The sequence below is a fragment of the Centroberyx gerrardi genome, chromosome 7 (assembly GCF_048128805.1).
Source record: "Centroberyx gerrardi isolate f3 chromosome 7, fCenGer3.hap1.cur.20231027, whole genome shotgun sequence".
NCBI classification, from domain to species: Eukaryota; Metazoa; Chordata; class Actinopteri; order Beryciformes; family Berycidae; genus Centroberyx; species Centroberyx gerrardi.
Window position 1 is genome coordinate 20,879,006 of NC_136003.1, and position 15,742 is coordinate 20,894,747.

General features: G+C 42.4%; 3 protein-coding genes across 3 annotated transcripts in view; 2 read left to right on the forward strand and 1 right to left on the reverse strand.

The window, feature by feature from the left end:
* dnm2a (dynamin 2a) overlaps positions 1-1,400 on the forward strand; it is a 32,632-nt gene extending 31,232 nt beyond the window's left edge. The window contains exon 21 of the mRNA XM_078284587.1: positions 48-1,400. Within this exon, the coding sequence (XP_078140713.1) occupies positions 48-78 (31 nt within the window). The 3' untranslated portion in view covers positions 79-1,400. The remainder of the gene's footprint in view (positions 1-47) is intronic.
* A 747-nt stretch (positions 1,401-2,147) lies between these two features.
* Positions 2,148-5,337, reverse strand: tmed1a (transmembrane p24 trafficking protein 1a). Its single transcript, XM_071916909.2, has 4 exons — positions 5,143-5,337; positions 3,436-3,533; positions 2,537-2,729; positions 2,148-2,366 (listed from the first exon to the last, which is right to left on the reverse strand). Exons 1-4 carry the CDS (start codon positions 5,335-5,337, stop codon positions 2,148-2,150), a joined length of 705 nt encoding a protein of 234 aa, XP_071773010.1.
* Positions 5,338-8,490: 3,153 nt separating this feature from the next.
* Positions 8,491-12,864, forward strand: tnfsf14a (TNF superfamily member 14a). Its single transcript, XM_071916910.2, has 4 exons — positions 8,491-9,031; positions 11,282-11,315; positions 11,407-11,475; positions 11,800-12,864. The coding sequence occupies exons 1-4, from the start codon at positions 8,828-8,830 to the stop codon at positions 12,186-12,188; spliced, it is 696 nt and encodes a 231-aa protein (XP_071773011.1). The 5' UTR covers positions 8,491-8,827; the 3' UTR covers positions 12,189-12,864.
* The last annotated feature ends 2,878 nt before the right edge of the window (positions 12,865-15,742 follow it).

Consider the following 15,742-nt stretch of genomic DNA (forward strand, 5'->3'; position numbering starts at 1 on the left):
AGCATTGCGAAGAGAAAGATTAATGTTGGTCGATTGTTCCTGAACAGGCGCCCTGCTCCCCGTCGAAACCAGTGGTGACCCCGACCCGGTGCGGAGCGGAGCGGACGTGAGAGGACTCCGGGACCAGAGCTGGACCAAAGAAGAACTACCAATACCTTAACTTCAGCTCACACCAAAAGAATAAGCTCCACCGTGCGTTTTCAGGCCTAGTGATCATGACACTCATAATCCTCATGAAATACAAGAGGACTTTTTTTTTTTTATATTGGAAATTGAACTATTATCACTTACCGGGGCTGCAAACTTTGAATTGTATCTTGAATTGTTTTTCAAGACGTGAAAATTAATGTTTCACATTAAATGTTTAAAACGGTCAGGAGTGTTAAAGTTGATTTAATATCTCCACACATTACAATGTGTAATGTTCTAATAGTGTGTGGGATATAATTTAAAACATAAATCTCATGCAGAGGTTTTCCATATTCTTATTATTCTAATCTAATTTCACACCGAGCTCCCAGAAGACCTGCTCATTCTTTATTCATACAAAGAGCTGTAATTTGAGATATGAACATATTCTTCTGTGGATAAATTACCCGATACTGTGCCAAGTCATAATGACAGTTCGACTTGGGGAAACATGAGAACGCTGTTTATTATTGCAGCATGTCTCTGGTCTCTGATGAGGGAGAAAAATGCCTTTCAAGTGGCTGAGAGTTACCACTGAATACGCTTTACAACAGTCTTAGCTGGAGCACAAACTGTACAGCAGAGGTTCTGTGCGTCTCGGCTGTATGGTGACAAAATATGATAATCATGGAGAGGAAAAGCATTTAAATGAGGGGAAGAGTCCTAGAAAGTTGATGCAATATAGAAAGAAGGAAATGAGCATTGCTCTTGTATAAGCCAATATGTAAATAGTAAGGTATTTTTAATGTTCAGAGATTTGTGTAGTGATACATATATAATCAATATGTTATGCCTTAGGTGCTGTGCTTTGTATTTTTTTTTTTACCACAGAAAGTGCAATTGTATAAAACAAACATTACCACCGTGAAGGACCGGACTGTAGCCAAAACCAACTGTACTTTCTGCCGTTTTAACCTCCCAGATGGAGAAATTGATCAGGGAAATTGCTTTTATGATTGTGTGAATACAATCTGTTTTTTTTGGCACAGTAATGATTGTATTTAAATGTGATCCGTTTTTTATTTGATGTGTCTTAAACAGCATGAGTCTTAGTTAAAAAGCGTAAAAAAAAAAATCTGTTTTACAATACACTTTCAGGAGTCGGGTTTCTGAACTTATTTGGGTTTGTTTTGGCTAATCTTCGTAAAACATAATGTAATAAATGTCAACATGAAATTTAATATCTGAAATTCAATAAAAAAAAAAAAACATTCCCGTGAGAGCAGTTTTCCTTTCAGACATCCCTAATGACATTATAAATAGATATCAGTGCTGCAAGTATTTTATTAGTGTTCATTGAACAGAATGTTTTTGTGCATCCTCTGTAAACAAAAAACATGACTGTAAAAACAATCATTACTTTGGATCTCACCTACTTATCAGGTAGACTGAGCTGTCACAGTATTGTCCAGTGTTTCTGACTGGCATAAATAGTTTTGGCACAACAACTGCAATTAAAGGTTTTTCAAAGCCTATTTTTTATCTTACTTCTATCTCAAATGATCTAGGGTTTTGGCTGTTGAGATATTGGAAGCACAAGTTTTCTGCATTTGTTAGCAATTCTACGTCATTGGGCCTGAAATAATGTTACTTTATACTTTATTCAGCCTGGGACTTTGAAATTCTACTGGCAGAGAGATGCCATCGTCCCCCTCCCCCCTCCCCCATTGCACTACATGCAATGTAAATATGATATGATGAGTCTTTTTAGACTTCACTGGAATTGTTATTTGCAACTTCTGCTGCCAATGTCTCAATAACCAAAACATAAAAACAAGAAATTTGTGACTGAAATGAGTTCCCTGTGCATGATAAATCAGTTAACAGTCAACAATGTGAACTATCCCTTTAAGTCACTATAGCGGACAGTTCCTCACATGGCACATCTTTGGGCTCCATCTGTCAAGTCGGAGATCATTTGGGCCCTGCGCTCTCTTGGCTGTAGCAGCTAGATGGGACTATGTACAGACCCTCTTCTTGTCGTCGAAGAGGCGTCTCAGAGTGTAGATCTGACTGACGGCTACGGTCAGCATGACCAGCAGGCTGAGGCAGGACCAGAAGGACACCCGCCACAGGTTATCCTCCAGAAGGTAGCGGTCCCGCGCCTCAAAGGCCCGCAGCACGGCCTGCGCCTGCCGGCTCTTCTCCAGGTGCCGGTACACCGAGTCTATGCTCGCCTGCAAGAAGAACAGAAACAACAAGGAGGAGGAGATGAAAGAGAGCGCCGGGACGGAGGGACATCAAAGGGAATATGACATTAGAAAGTTCAAGTGTTCTCTAGATTGGAGAGGGAGCTTTTGTAGCTTTTGTCTTAGGAGTCTTTGTGTTTTTCCTGTCCCTCTCTCACCCTGATGTCCTCCAGCTTGTACTCCACCATGCTCTCCGGCGGGGCCTCGTGCGCCCACTCCTCGCGCCCTCCGCCGTTCCCGCCCTGACCCTGACCGTTAACGATCACAACGAAGAACACCATCTTCTCCGACAGCTTGCTGAAGCTGTTGTCGAAACACAGCCGGTAGTCTCCGTCCTCTGTGGGATCCACTCTGAAGCAGGAGGGAAAAGAGGGAGAGAAAGATCCAAAATGAGGCATCTACTGTTTGAAACTGGTGACAACTGCTCTCCAAATCATGGTGGACATTAGAGCTCAGTACTGAATCTACTCACTACTCAGTTATAAAACAAAAGGGTGCAATCATCTGTATTTTTTTTATATCCTGGTGGATATCAGGCAACAAAAATGTGTATATAGTGCTTTGGAAAAGGAAAGAAAGTGGTGATCTGACCTTTGAGCCCCTTTCTTTTTAAAGTATTTATATATTCTGGGTGATGGAGGCTTAACCACTGAGCTCAACCACTGCCTATAAGAATAGTTAAAGTCCCCATGAAAATCACTCCCATTACTTCCTGGAAAAATATACATTTTTAACCAATAAAACCATCAGATTGTTGAACAATCCCACACCCATCCCATCAAATAAAACTGCCTTTCTCTCCCTGACTGATATTCTACTGGTTTACTTTTTAGTGAATATCAGATAACAGTTTTATATCAAAATGCATATATAGATTTGAAAGGGTGAGAAAGTGGTGATCTGATCTAGAGCCCCTTTCTTTGCGGGTATTTCTATATTCTGGGGGATGGAGGCTTAACCACTGCCTCAACCGTTGCCTCTAAGAATAGTTAATAGGTTTCCAAACATGTAAAGAGTGTTGGGGAGTATTGAGGATCAAAGTATTTTGTCGACCCACGTGTGGATGCCGTCAGATCTCCTGAAGTCGGAGGCCAGCCGGTATCCACTGGGGGAGATGAGGGTGAAGCCGACATCCAGACCCGCCCCTGCTATCACCTGGCGGGGAAATGCAAGGATATTAGTAAGTAATGCAGAATATTCAGGCTCCAAGTCACTGCCAACTGTTACCCTGACCTTTCTCTCTAAACCACTGGTACGCTCACATTTTCATTCCAGACACGCAGCTCGCAGGCCGAGGTTTTATCTGTCTATCTGGGCAACGGCTCTCTGATTTCCATATTCAAACTCCAGTTCCTAGTAGTTCCAGCAGCTACCTTGCTTACATAATATGGTTTTGCCGCAATGATAATAATGGGAAACTTTTTGGATCCCTTTAGGGAAATTCTCTTTTCACTCCAGGGGAATAAGAGGTCAGAGGTGAGCTGCAGAACGGGGTCCCTGGTGCTTTGGTAGAAGGACGGCCCCTTTAATCACTAGACCACCCTGCTACCCTCAAACCAAACATATAGGCTACACAATCCACAGTCTGTTATGTGGCTCTTAGCTTACTGAGTTGGCTCCAGCTGTCAGACAGAGCAGGAAGGGATCTGTCAAAGCACAGTGGCATCTCATGAACCGGCCCTGAAGCTCACAGGACACCACAAGTGCTGCTGTGAGTGAGACCTCCACATCGCATCAAGTGCTCCTGCCTGAGAGCCGGGTGTCAACTGTCCCAGTGAAGACGCCCCAGTCGTCCTGCCAGCCAGGCTCCAGACGGCCCTCACAGCGGGGCAGCGACATTACACCGCTGTCATGCCTCTGCCAGAGGGAGCAGCAGCACCAGGACATGGGTGTGATGGTCCAACATTAAAGCCATGAACATGTCAAATGACTGGGGGTCGATAAAACATTACGAGGGTCTTGGAGAAAGGTTTGCTGCTGGAATTCAAAGCTTGCCATCATGAAAGTAATTGTTTGAAATCATTTTTTTTTGTCCACTTTGGGTATATTTACTTCAAAATAATGTTGCTTTCTGCTGCTGCACATACAAAAAAATAATAATGTCACATATAGGCTGCTTGTGTATTTGTACATGTAGATGACATTCATTTCTAATAATATAATAATAATCTTTATTTATATAGCACTTTTCAAAGTGCTTCACAAACAAAATAACATCAGGAAGTGCTTCATAATCAAGAGAGACAAAAGAACAAAGGACAGAACAATATATTTATAATATATTTTGAGTGGACAAAATATATGTTGGATATGCTTGCTGATATATCAGTATCATCTACATGCACATGTTTGCGGCATTTGGTGTATATTTGGAAACATATCTCAAAACATAATTCAAAGTATATGTGAAATGTGTTTTCTGCAGTATGGGTGCAGATATGTAACTTTATAACCAGTTCGTGCAACCTCTCTGCCCTGATGCAGTTTCAGTGAGTTGACACTGCGCAGGTGTCTCTAACCTCTGCAGCAGCAGTGCAAGTCTTATCTCTGCATGGGCAAAGTCCATGTCCTGTTTACCTGCTGTTTGTTTTCTCTTTTTTTTTTCTCCGAGGCAGTTATTATTCATAAACGTACACTATTCATAACCTTTAAAAAAAAAAAAAATCATGACATTGTCAATTTAGAGGCACATGAACACACGCAGAGAGAGAGAGAGAGAGAGAGAGAGAGAGAGAGAGAGAGAGAGGGAGAAAGAGAGACTTACCTGGTATTCAACTTCCAAGCTCCAGTTCTTCACGGTGGTTTGGTAAAAACACTCTGTTCGGCCAGCAGGTAACAGAAATGTGAATTCGGTGTCTTGTTTTTGTCCAAAGCCCAAAGTTAAGTCCGCTAACAGTGTAAAACAGGCCAGTAAGTAGAGTTCAGCAGGGACATTCATCACTCTCCGGTCGTAATGCATTATAGCTTATCAAGACACTTTCCACTTTCACCATCAGCTTTTAGTGGTTTTTTGTCCTAGTCTGTGCATGCATAATAGAGCAATAATGTTCCAGTTTATCTGTAATTGCTTACTCTCATATTCCGGCTGTGGGGAAATAACCTACTTGGTTTCTTGATCAAAGTTGAATTGACCGAAGTCACAAGCTGTTTCGACCAATAGTCTGGCCACATGCAAAACCGAGGAGGGGTGACAAGGTGCAATGTGCTTCTTTAGTCTAAGCATGCTGTTAGTGTAAAATGTTAGTTTTAAACTTATACCATATATTGTGCATTTTATAGCTGATTTATACTTGCGCAAAAATGTTTTTCAATACACGAATTCCTTCAGTCAAATGTTGCACTGATCAATGTTCTGTTTCGTCCTGTAGGGGGAGCTAGGGCAAAACAAAGCTGTCAAGACTAAAGTATGCTGTATGGGGTATGTACAAAATGAAACAATATCTCAATATTAAATACATATACACATATACCATATTAAATACATTACTTTGTAATGATGTGAGGTGCATTTCCTGGTCCAGTCAGCTATAGTCACCTATATTAAATTCTATATTCATGTTTAGAATGACAATATACAAATATCACAGCATAATTTTATAATATCATGCAACTATTATAGGTTAAAATTATACAACATGCTATAGTAATTCTATAGGAGATTATAAAAATACCATAAAGTCACAATAAGGTCACAACAAAATAGCTATTGACTCAACAAACACATGGTAAGTCCCTATAGGTATATTATAGGACTATTATTACAGGGATTTTTCATTAGGGTGGTTGGTTTAGAGTGGGCTCGCCATTTTAAGTGATTACCTTAATCCCCTTTCCTGGTAACAACGTCCCCACAAATCAATCATAACCCAGTTGATTGAAACATGGCAATGATGTTCGCCAAGGCCTTCTCAACAACTAGATCGTATTCATGGGATTTTCTGGAACGGCAGCAGCGACAGTGTTTTAATGTGATAATAATGTAATGTACTTTATTGTTCCCTATGGGGAAATATGTCTTTTTGCTGTGCTTGTCCCCCTCCTTATGGAGGTCAAAGGTCATGTTCAGCTACAGAGCAGCAGCCCTGGAGCTGGCCTCGGTGCGTTTCATTAGTCGTTTCAACCGGCCCTCGCTGACTTCCCCTAGGCACTTCCCCTCGGGGGAATCCCCTCCTCCTGAACTTTCTGAGCTGGACCCTTCATGGGCCGAGGGAGCGAGTCAACAACGATGTAGACTTCACAAGCACATATTTCCCAGGATGAATTGTGATCGTCCGTCAATTCCGGTGCACGAACAGGTGATAAATATAAATGCAAGTAAACAAACAATATTTATAGGATTTAAACATATTTATGAAATGAACTCATCTGCAATATTTAATTACTCATTGTTATGTGTAATTTTTATTATTTATTCTTATTATTAATTATTAGGCCTGCTTAAAGGGTAACTTCGGTATTTTTCAACCTGGACCCTATTTTCCCATCTTTTTGTGTCTAAGTGACTAAAGGGGACAGCAATTTTTGAAATTGGTCCAGTATTGAACGAGATCGCTTCAGCCGGCGGCCGCGAAACGAGCTGCAATGTAATCCGACGGGGCAAATCGCACCGTCAATGTACGTCCACTAAAAGTGCTTGTTTTTTCCACTGACAGGCTCAGATTGTTATTATGTGTATGTGTATGTATTATATGTAAGTGTCTGACAACATTATGGAAAGGACCCTACAGGTCTGTGTGTAACTTCCTGCAACAACTCAACTCTCGCGAGACAAGAGCTAGACTAGCGAGCAAGACTTGGTTACACACAGACCAGATCAAGCGAAAGGTAAAGAAAAACGTTTCATTTCTCTGTAGGGTCCTTTCCATAATGTTGTCAGACACTTATAATAACAATCTCGCTCAATACTGGACCAATTTCAAAAATTGCTGTCCCCTTTAGTCACTCAGACACAAAAAGATGAGATTTTAAATATTCTGCTCCCCCTCAGACCCCGCCCCCCTGCTCTGCAAGTGGCCACTCCCGTTATGTACGGTGCTGCGTATCTCCAAGCGCCGAGGGGAGGTGAAGGAGGGCTTGTTAAATGACTAATGAAATGCAGAAGCGTCTTGCTCAAGGACACTTCAGCAGGGCGGACGCTCCCTGACACAGGGGCTTGAATCCGGGTCTTTCTGGCTGAAGGGCGGTCTCTCTACTCACTACACCACCCTGCTGCTTGGAAGTCTGACTTTCCACCATCATCACAAAGATGGAGGGCTCTGCAGGTAAATCAGACTTACTTCATTGTGAAAAAATGTTGATTTAGGTCTCCAGGAGATGAACGGCACCAAATCCACACCAGAAAAAACATCTCAAACCATTAAAGAGACAATGTCATCCATACTTTCAAGATACTGAGCAAGTGTATTCATGTATTCACTCAAGTGATGCTAGGAGCCTTGTTTCCTTTGGAACCATAACTCTATTATTATTATTAATGACGCAAGTTTGGAAGTTGGACTTCCTCCTCTTCCTCTATCAGTTCAAAGGTATTTTGTTTTCTCTTCAAATCAATCAAATGCTACTGGCTTAGCTATTCAACACCATGGAACGGACAGAGGAGTCAGTGAAGTTTATGTGGCAATTTTATGTGTCATCCATGTGAGAACTATAGACAACACTTCTCAAATGCCAGTCTGCACTATTCTGACACGTAAGCTCTTATCTTCAGTGTCTCACTCTATCTAAGTGTCTGATTGCTCCCATCAATGTCTCTCTGGAAAGTGTTTCTGCCACCAAAGCAAACCGAGAGAACTCTAACTCTAAGAACAGAGCATAAAGACAAATGTTTTAGATAACAAAATGTTCCAAATGAAAAGTGCTTGCAATTTAAAACTATATTCATATGTGAGGGAAGCATATCTGGTCACTGATCTCCACCTGCGTGTCTCTATTTTGATCTAGTGGTTGCTGTCAGACGGCAAGCAAGACTAAGTGTGTGTATCGTGTGAGACAGAGGAAGTGCGAATGGAGATATTTCAACATTGCTTTTACAGTGAAGTGGGAGGGCATGAAGGGGCGGCTAAAATGCTCTGTGCATGGTCACCCGCTGCGTGACACTCGTTCTTCACCTTAAGGCTCCATGACTTTCGACTTCTGCAGCTGAGGAGGAAAAATTCAATTCAACTCTCATTTTGATGTTTGCAGGTGCTGCAGGGCCAACGGGTGTATGTCTGACAGCCTCCCAAAGTGCTTATCTGGTGAGACATCTCTAGATCTCGACATCTGAGTGTGACATGGTCTTCATCTGACTTGACTTGAAGCGACCACAAACGATCTCACCCACACTGCTGCTCCGTCTCACTCGTGGGAGGCCTCTTGCTTGTCGCTGCAACCCCCTTTGACTTCACTTTTCGGCACCTCCTGGAGGATATCTTCCACTTTTCGGCGGTTCAAGAGAGAACACAGCAGGTATGGCAGAGTGCGGTGTCCACTATCCCTCTGTGTTTGTGGTGGACAGCCACCAGGCCTTCCCTCCTCCGTTGCCCCCCAGGCTCGGCCGAAAGCGACCGCGAGTCGGAGCGGCACAGACCCTGCTGTTGCTGCTGGTGAGCCTGGCGCTGTGTGGCATGGTCATAGAGGCCTGCTTCATCTACCGCCTCTACAACCCTGAGCCGGTGAGTATCTGAGCCTCGTCTCTGTGTGCTCACCTGCCTGTGATGCCTTTGATGACTCTGTCCTCTGTTTTGTGTCTGAATTCCCCTGTGGGACAGTCTAGGTCCTTAGCAGTTGGATGTCACAGTACTCTTTCTTTTTTTTTTTTAAGCTTCATTCATTTTCCTTCTAAACCCAAAAGTCTCACTTTCCCCATGTGAGCTCAATTGGTGTTGTAACACCTTATTCTCATTTTTCATTTTTCATATTTCTCTTTACACCTCTTCTTTCTTTTCCTTGTGTTCTGTTGCTCGCAACCTCAATGTCTCTGCGTTTTTCTCAGAAACGTATTTCATTTTCATTGAAAAACTTGAGTATTCACAGTGTGAATTATTTCTCTGTCTTGGTATTTTTATGTGAGATGTAATTATCTGTAATTATCTAAAGACGTAGTGATATAGACTTCCAGTGGTGGAAAGAGAACTGCAATTTTGTGTAGAAAGTAGAAATACTGTTACTTTGCTGATATTTCACTGAAGTAGAAGTAAAAGAAGTACAATGTAGCTCATTTAAAAGTAAGATTACTGACTTTAAAAAAATACTCAAAAAAGCGCAAGTACACATAAAAGCTTCTCAAATTACAGTAAGGTGAGTAAATGTAATTAGTTACTTCCGCCCTCGGCAACATGGACATAAAACAATACAAAAACGAGGTGGCCATTATGAAAACAGCACACTTTATGCGACGGTGATGAGAGAGTTACTGTAAAACTGAAACATTTCAACATTGTCATTTCTATTACACTAGATGTACATGACAAGTTAGAGAGAGAAGGGGGGGTGGAGGAAGGTGGTGGTGGGGGGGGGGTTTGCCGTCATACTGGCATAACCAAAGTGGAACAAAGCCCAGAGATCAGTATGTGATCACATGTTTGCCCACAGGGTCACGATGGCGTTCAGTTGTAACTTGAGACGCACTTTATTGACGTACGGCATCTTGCTCGCTCAGAATTCCAAGGCATTCGTTGAAAATTAAATGCCTCTCATGACGGAAATGAAAGTGACATTTTCTCTGAACATCTGAATGATTGTTTTTCTCTAAAAAATGCTGACGGCGAAATAATTTCACTACTATGGGGAAGAGAATGGAGCGGAGATGGAGAAGTATGTTAGATTCGTGGGCCTCATTTTGGAGAACTTCAGTGACTTCCCAGGAATATTGGCGTGCACACAAGATGTTCCATGATGAGCGCTGGTCAGGTGCTTTTACTCCACCGCAGTGACTCAGTTTCCTGCCCTGGTCTGATGCTCTGTGCAGGCTGCAGCGGTGGGGGACGGAGCGTAGTGGTACATATGTGAGCAGGGGGGTGGTGGAGGGGAGGAAGTGCTCTATTTACTGTAGCAGGTGTGATCTACCTTTTTGCCGATCACCACAGACCCTGTCCTACTTTGCCCTGCTGAAAGATTGCACAACGGAAAAAACAAAAGCGCCCTTCAAAACAAAACCCCCCGAACAAAATTCCCGTTATTTTTTTATGATGGTGGAGGATTTCATAAGAATTTCGTAACATGCATCAAGCCAAAGCTAGAAACAAGACATCAAGGGACGCGTTCCAGAGCTGCTGCGTTGACAGTGAATAGGAGAATGTGGATCCTGACAGAACCAGGATCATTTTCTGGTGATACGGGTACACTTCCTTGTTCAGGACCACTAGTGCGGGGGCCATTTTAGGACACGCTCAGCCACCTTTGTCATTCGTAGATGTACTTTGTCCAACTTCAAGTCAAATCTGACAAAGTACTTCTACGAATGAATCAGTTAAACCAGATGCAACTCCATGCAAGTCTGACAAAAGATGCCCAAACCTGACTCAAGTCCATCTAAATCTGACAAAGTACATCTACGAATCACACAGAAGGCTAAGGATGTCCCAAAATGGCCACCGTACCCTATAGTACAACTTCAAACTGATGGTCATGAATTAAAATCCAACCAATAGATACACAATCACTTTCCCATGTATTGTCAATGGGGCAGTAGTCATTGATGACATCACAGATTAGAGTCTACATTAGAGATTCTACATTTTGGAGAAACTTGGTCGCCTCCAACGATAATGACTGTAACAACACATGCCGCACTTCAATGCAAGGACATTTCCTTACAAATAAATGCATCTGCATGCTGACACACACACACACACACACACACACACACACACACACGCACACACACAAAACAAAGAAGTAATCCCTTTTTATTTCCATTGCAGGCTGATTCGGCATCATCTGCTAAGATCATCTCAGGTAAGTCTCAGTACCTTTTGCTCAAATTTGATTAACTTCATCAATTGCTTAACATTACACGCATTAAATAGTATTTCTGCTCCCAACACAGACAAAGGTGCTTCCACTAGAAGGCCCAACCCTGTTATTCTTCCTTCCAAACCTGTTGCACATCTGACAGGTGAGACCAGTGCTCATGTCCTTTCCATTACCATAGTGTGGCCATTTACTGTATTACAGAGGCATTGTAGATCAATAAATCAAAATATGTGGTAGTTCTGGCATTTGTTAGTGAATCAAAGACAAGGGTTACAAGGGTGGATAAATAGCAGGTTTGAACCAAATGCCGCCTAATATTTCTTCATACTCATCAATTTATTACTTCATTCCCTCTGATTTATCACAGAAAGATGATTCAAATTAGTGTATGTGTAGTCAAATTAGTCAAATTAGTGTATATGTGTAGCTAATGCTTTTTGTCTGTTGTCTTGTTTCTTCTTTCCAGACGGACAAAGTGTGCGTCATGGACCAGAGATCATGTCATGGAGCACAGACGCAGACCCTCTCCTCTACAAAATGGAGTACAAGCAGGGAAAGATTGTCATTCAGAAAGAGGGATATTACTATGTCTATTCCAAGGTCTTCTTCATGGAAGGCAGTGCATTCAGTCACTCGATGCACCTCGAAACTCCTCGGTACCTCGGGGGAGATATACCCCTCCTGCAGTCCAGGAAATACTCCCACAAGCCTGGCAAAGAAGCCCAGTCAAACAGCTACCTGGGGGGGGTGTTTCACCTCCACAAAGACGACAGCATTTTTGTGAAAGTGAAAAACACCTCACAGATTGTGCGATTGCAGGCCTATGAAAATTTCTTCGGTGCGTACATGATATAAACATGATGTCTTACTGATACTTTACCATGAATGTAAAACCCAGGAGCAAGAATAAATCAAATCTACAGCTTAGATAATTAACTTGCAGGTAATTAGCTTTGTGAAGGAATCTCCTCAAGGATTAATGTTTCTATTTGTAACACAGAGACAGCTTCGTCATTGGAAGGGGGGGGGGGGCGGGGGGGGGGGGGGGCAGGTCTGAACATTATTATGTGGCTGGGAGTGTTATGAGGGCAATAAAGGGCAAGACTCTGCTAGTTAGAGTTGTTTGAGTATGGTGGCTGTATCATATTGGGAGTGAATTTTTTGTGAGCTTGCACACTTTGAACTGAATCTTCCGAATCTTAAGAAAATCGTCACACAAAGAGTCACAAATGGCTTTTTTGTTTTAATAAGCTGTTCAGTATTCCTGATGTTCACGTTGTTGCTGAGTATAAACTACCGCATGTTCGCGCTGAAGCCAAAACAAAATGTGATTGCATGAGTTACATGCACATTAAACATTTCTTTTTCTATTATTGTAATTAATTGACTATGCATTGTTGCTGTAACACACACTGTGCACACTATTTATTTATCTCTCCAGTGGTGGAATGAATGAAATGATTGCTTTAGATTTTATCTTTATTTCATCTGTATTTTGTAGATTAAATATATATAAAAGATTAAAATAAACAAACAGGCATTCAAAACTTTTGTTTTTCTTTGAGTTTTTGCTGAGGCCTCCGTGCAGCTGAAGTTCACTGCGGGGTGCGTGTCATGCAGCTGCAGGCGAGGCCGTCCCGGAGCCGCTGCTGAGTGGTCTCAGTAGCAGCGGATGTGTCACCTACCCGACCACAAGAAGGTATTTTAACATTACCACAGTGACAAATAACAGCGAGGACTGAGGCGCCATTATGTCAAGAACAAGAGCACAGACCGTGTGTCATGCTGTAAGATTGGGATTGTAATACAACTGTGTAACTCAAGGACAGGGACAGAAAGGGTGAAAGGGGCTATAGTGTAGAATGTGTATTGAATCACACACACACACACACACACACACACACACACACACACACATCAGTGCTCGTATTGTGATCTTATAGATAAGGGCTTTCGGCTGTTGCTGATAGTGATGAGGTGACAAACAATCCACATAAAAAACAAAAAGCCTTATATCTCTCCATCTCTCTCTCTCTCTCTTTAGAGCGTTTTTTTTTTTTTTTTTTTGGTCTCTCTCATGCATTCATCGTTACGCTTTCCCTTCAGCTGTGTCTTGTTCGAAGAAGCAGCAAGCGCTTTGAAAACACCCACGCTGCAGGCCAGAGTTGTATATTTGTAAACTGAGGAGCTGAGGAGGAAGTGGAGGTGGGGGCCACTGGGGGAGAAGTGAGCAGCAGATAGCCCAGAGTGGCTCTTTCACTGACTCACTTTCCAACCCCCGAGCTGGAGCGCGAGGCTGCTGCCTTTGAGCTCGGGCGCTGGAGGTGAAAGTGGTGCAGAATGGTGTGTGTGTGTGTGTGTGTGTGTGGTGGAGGGGCGGGTGAGCAGGTGGGTGATCCTCAATCCATTTTCCCCTAGTCATGTATCAGGCATTTGGTTCACATGATTAAAATGTTCTGAGTTTTGGAAAGCCATGTGACTGTAATTGGAGTCTAGGGTTTGGCTACACAGACTAAATGCGTAATTAAACATATTATCTGTCAAATCATGGCTGACCTTTTATACTGTCACCTTGCATCTTCATGACTGTGTGATAGTATGTGTGTGAGTCATTATCTTCCAGCGCTGGCTGACCCGTAAGGTGTGAGAGACTGTAGTAGAAGAGGAGGGGGAGCCAGCATCAACCATGTGGTTGGGTTTCACGCAGTTGGATTTCCTCCCATTATTACACTCTAGTCTAGACTTGACTGTCTGTAGAGCAATAGTGTGGGACGAAGTATTCTAAAATCGGCTATGATCTCAAACTAATTTGCCACATTTACAAATCAAAATTTCCATTTGTAAAGGCACTTTTATCCATTTTCAATTGCACTCCTCTTTCCCATTATCTTTAGAAATACAAAACTGCTATCCTTTTGTAAGAGGTTTATAAGCCTTTTTTTTTTTTCCCAAAGAAGCAGCTTGCGTTGCCTATAGCACATAGTCTACAGCTAAATGCTGTCCCCTTGTGTCAGTCTCTAGACCAGTAGAAAACACTGGAGTACTGATATCTTGACTTTTTTACTCAAGCAGTGTAATGTGAGTCCACATTAGAGTTTACAGTAAAACGTCCTTAAATAAATGAGTTCACACGTATTGCTCTCTCAAGTTTGATAGCTATGTAATTTCCTTACTTTGAGGGAAAAAAACACACTATTTCTCTTCAGCCCTATGACATGTTTTTAACTCCTCCCACAGTCTGAGTTGTGATGAGTATCAAGTCACTGGCTGGCTGCATGTTGATACAGTACCTTTTCCACAAATGGTATTGCGCAGATCATGAAATCTGCATGCTTTATCAGCATGTGTAGACATTATTTTCCATTGACGGGAAGGCTCAGAGCCTGACTGCGTGTGTTATCAAAATTATTGAACTTTGAAAACTGAATGTTTGTCAGAGGAAAGAAGCTCTCTCGGTGACGTCTGTGTGGAAATGATGGAAAGAGGCGATGAGGGTTGCCTCTTTACATAGAAACTATACCACAGCAACTGATGTGGACACACAACTCTTACATATCTGCCCTCACATCGGGCGATGGAAAGCACAGGCAAGAGTACACCAACCCGGAAAGGCTTTTAATAGATGTGGGTGGTAGCTGGTTTGCTCTGTTATCTGCATTTGCATTGAACTGCACCTTGGACCTTCACACAGTGTGATCGGAACCTGCGGTGGTAAGAGCTAATGCACCAGGCGGTGAGAGAGATGGGAGGCTGCGACTGAGGTTTGGAAAAGATAAGTTTTCAGATGAAACCTCAGCTGCTTGGAAAATGTGTGTCTGGGTTGCGATGAGTAATATATGTGTTCCAGCAACCTTTTGTGCATCTCTGTTGTTGCGATGTAGGTCAATTGATGTGATGCTGGATGTTCGTATGGCTTATGGCACAGAGGCGCCTTATTTTGCCCTGTCAGACTCTGGAGGGCTTGTTCTTCGACAGCACACCGCAGGGAGGGTCCCTCTGTATCCCTGTATTAGTGAGTCATTATGTGTGGGGTCCCACTGTTCACATATTGACCTCTCACTTTCACTTCATATCCAGGGTCTCGTGTGTGACTCAGTAATAAAGAATCATTTGCAATTCTAATGTCATTCACTCTATTAATCCTTTGATACTCTTCTGTTCCGTAAAGGGGGTCTCAAAGGCCTCATATGCAATATATACAGTGCAAATACATCTTTTTCATGACAGCAGGAATATGAATGGACCCACATACAAATTTGAAGATATTTTTGAAACTGTCCTCTGTAAGTGGGTGCAGTTTGTTGTTTAAAATTCCAAAAAGAAAAGTCATGTCGATGTGATCAGATGTAAAGATACTTTTGTAGAAAGATTCCCTCAACTATTGCAATGCTTTTGAAAAATCCATGATC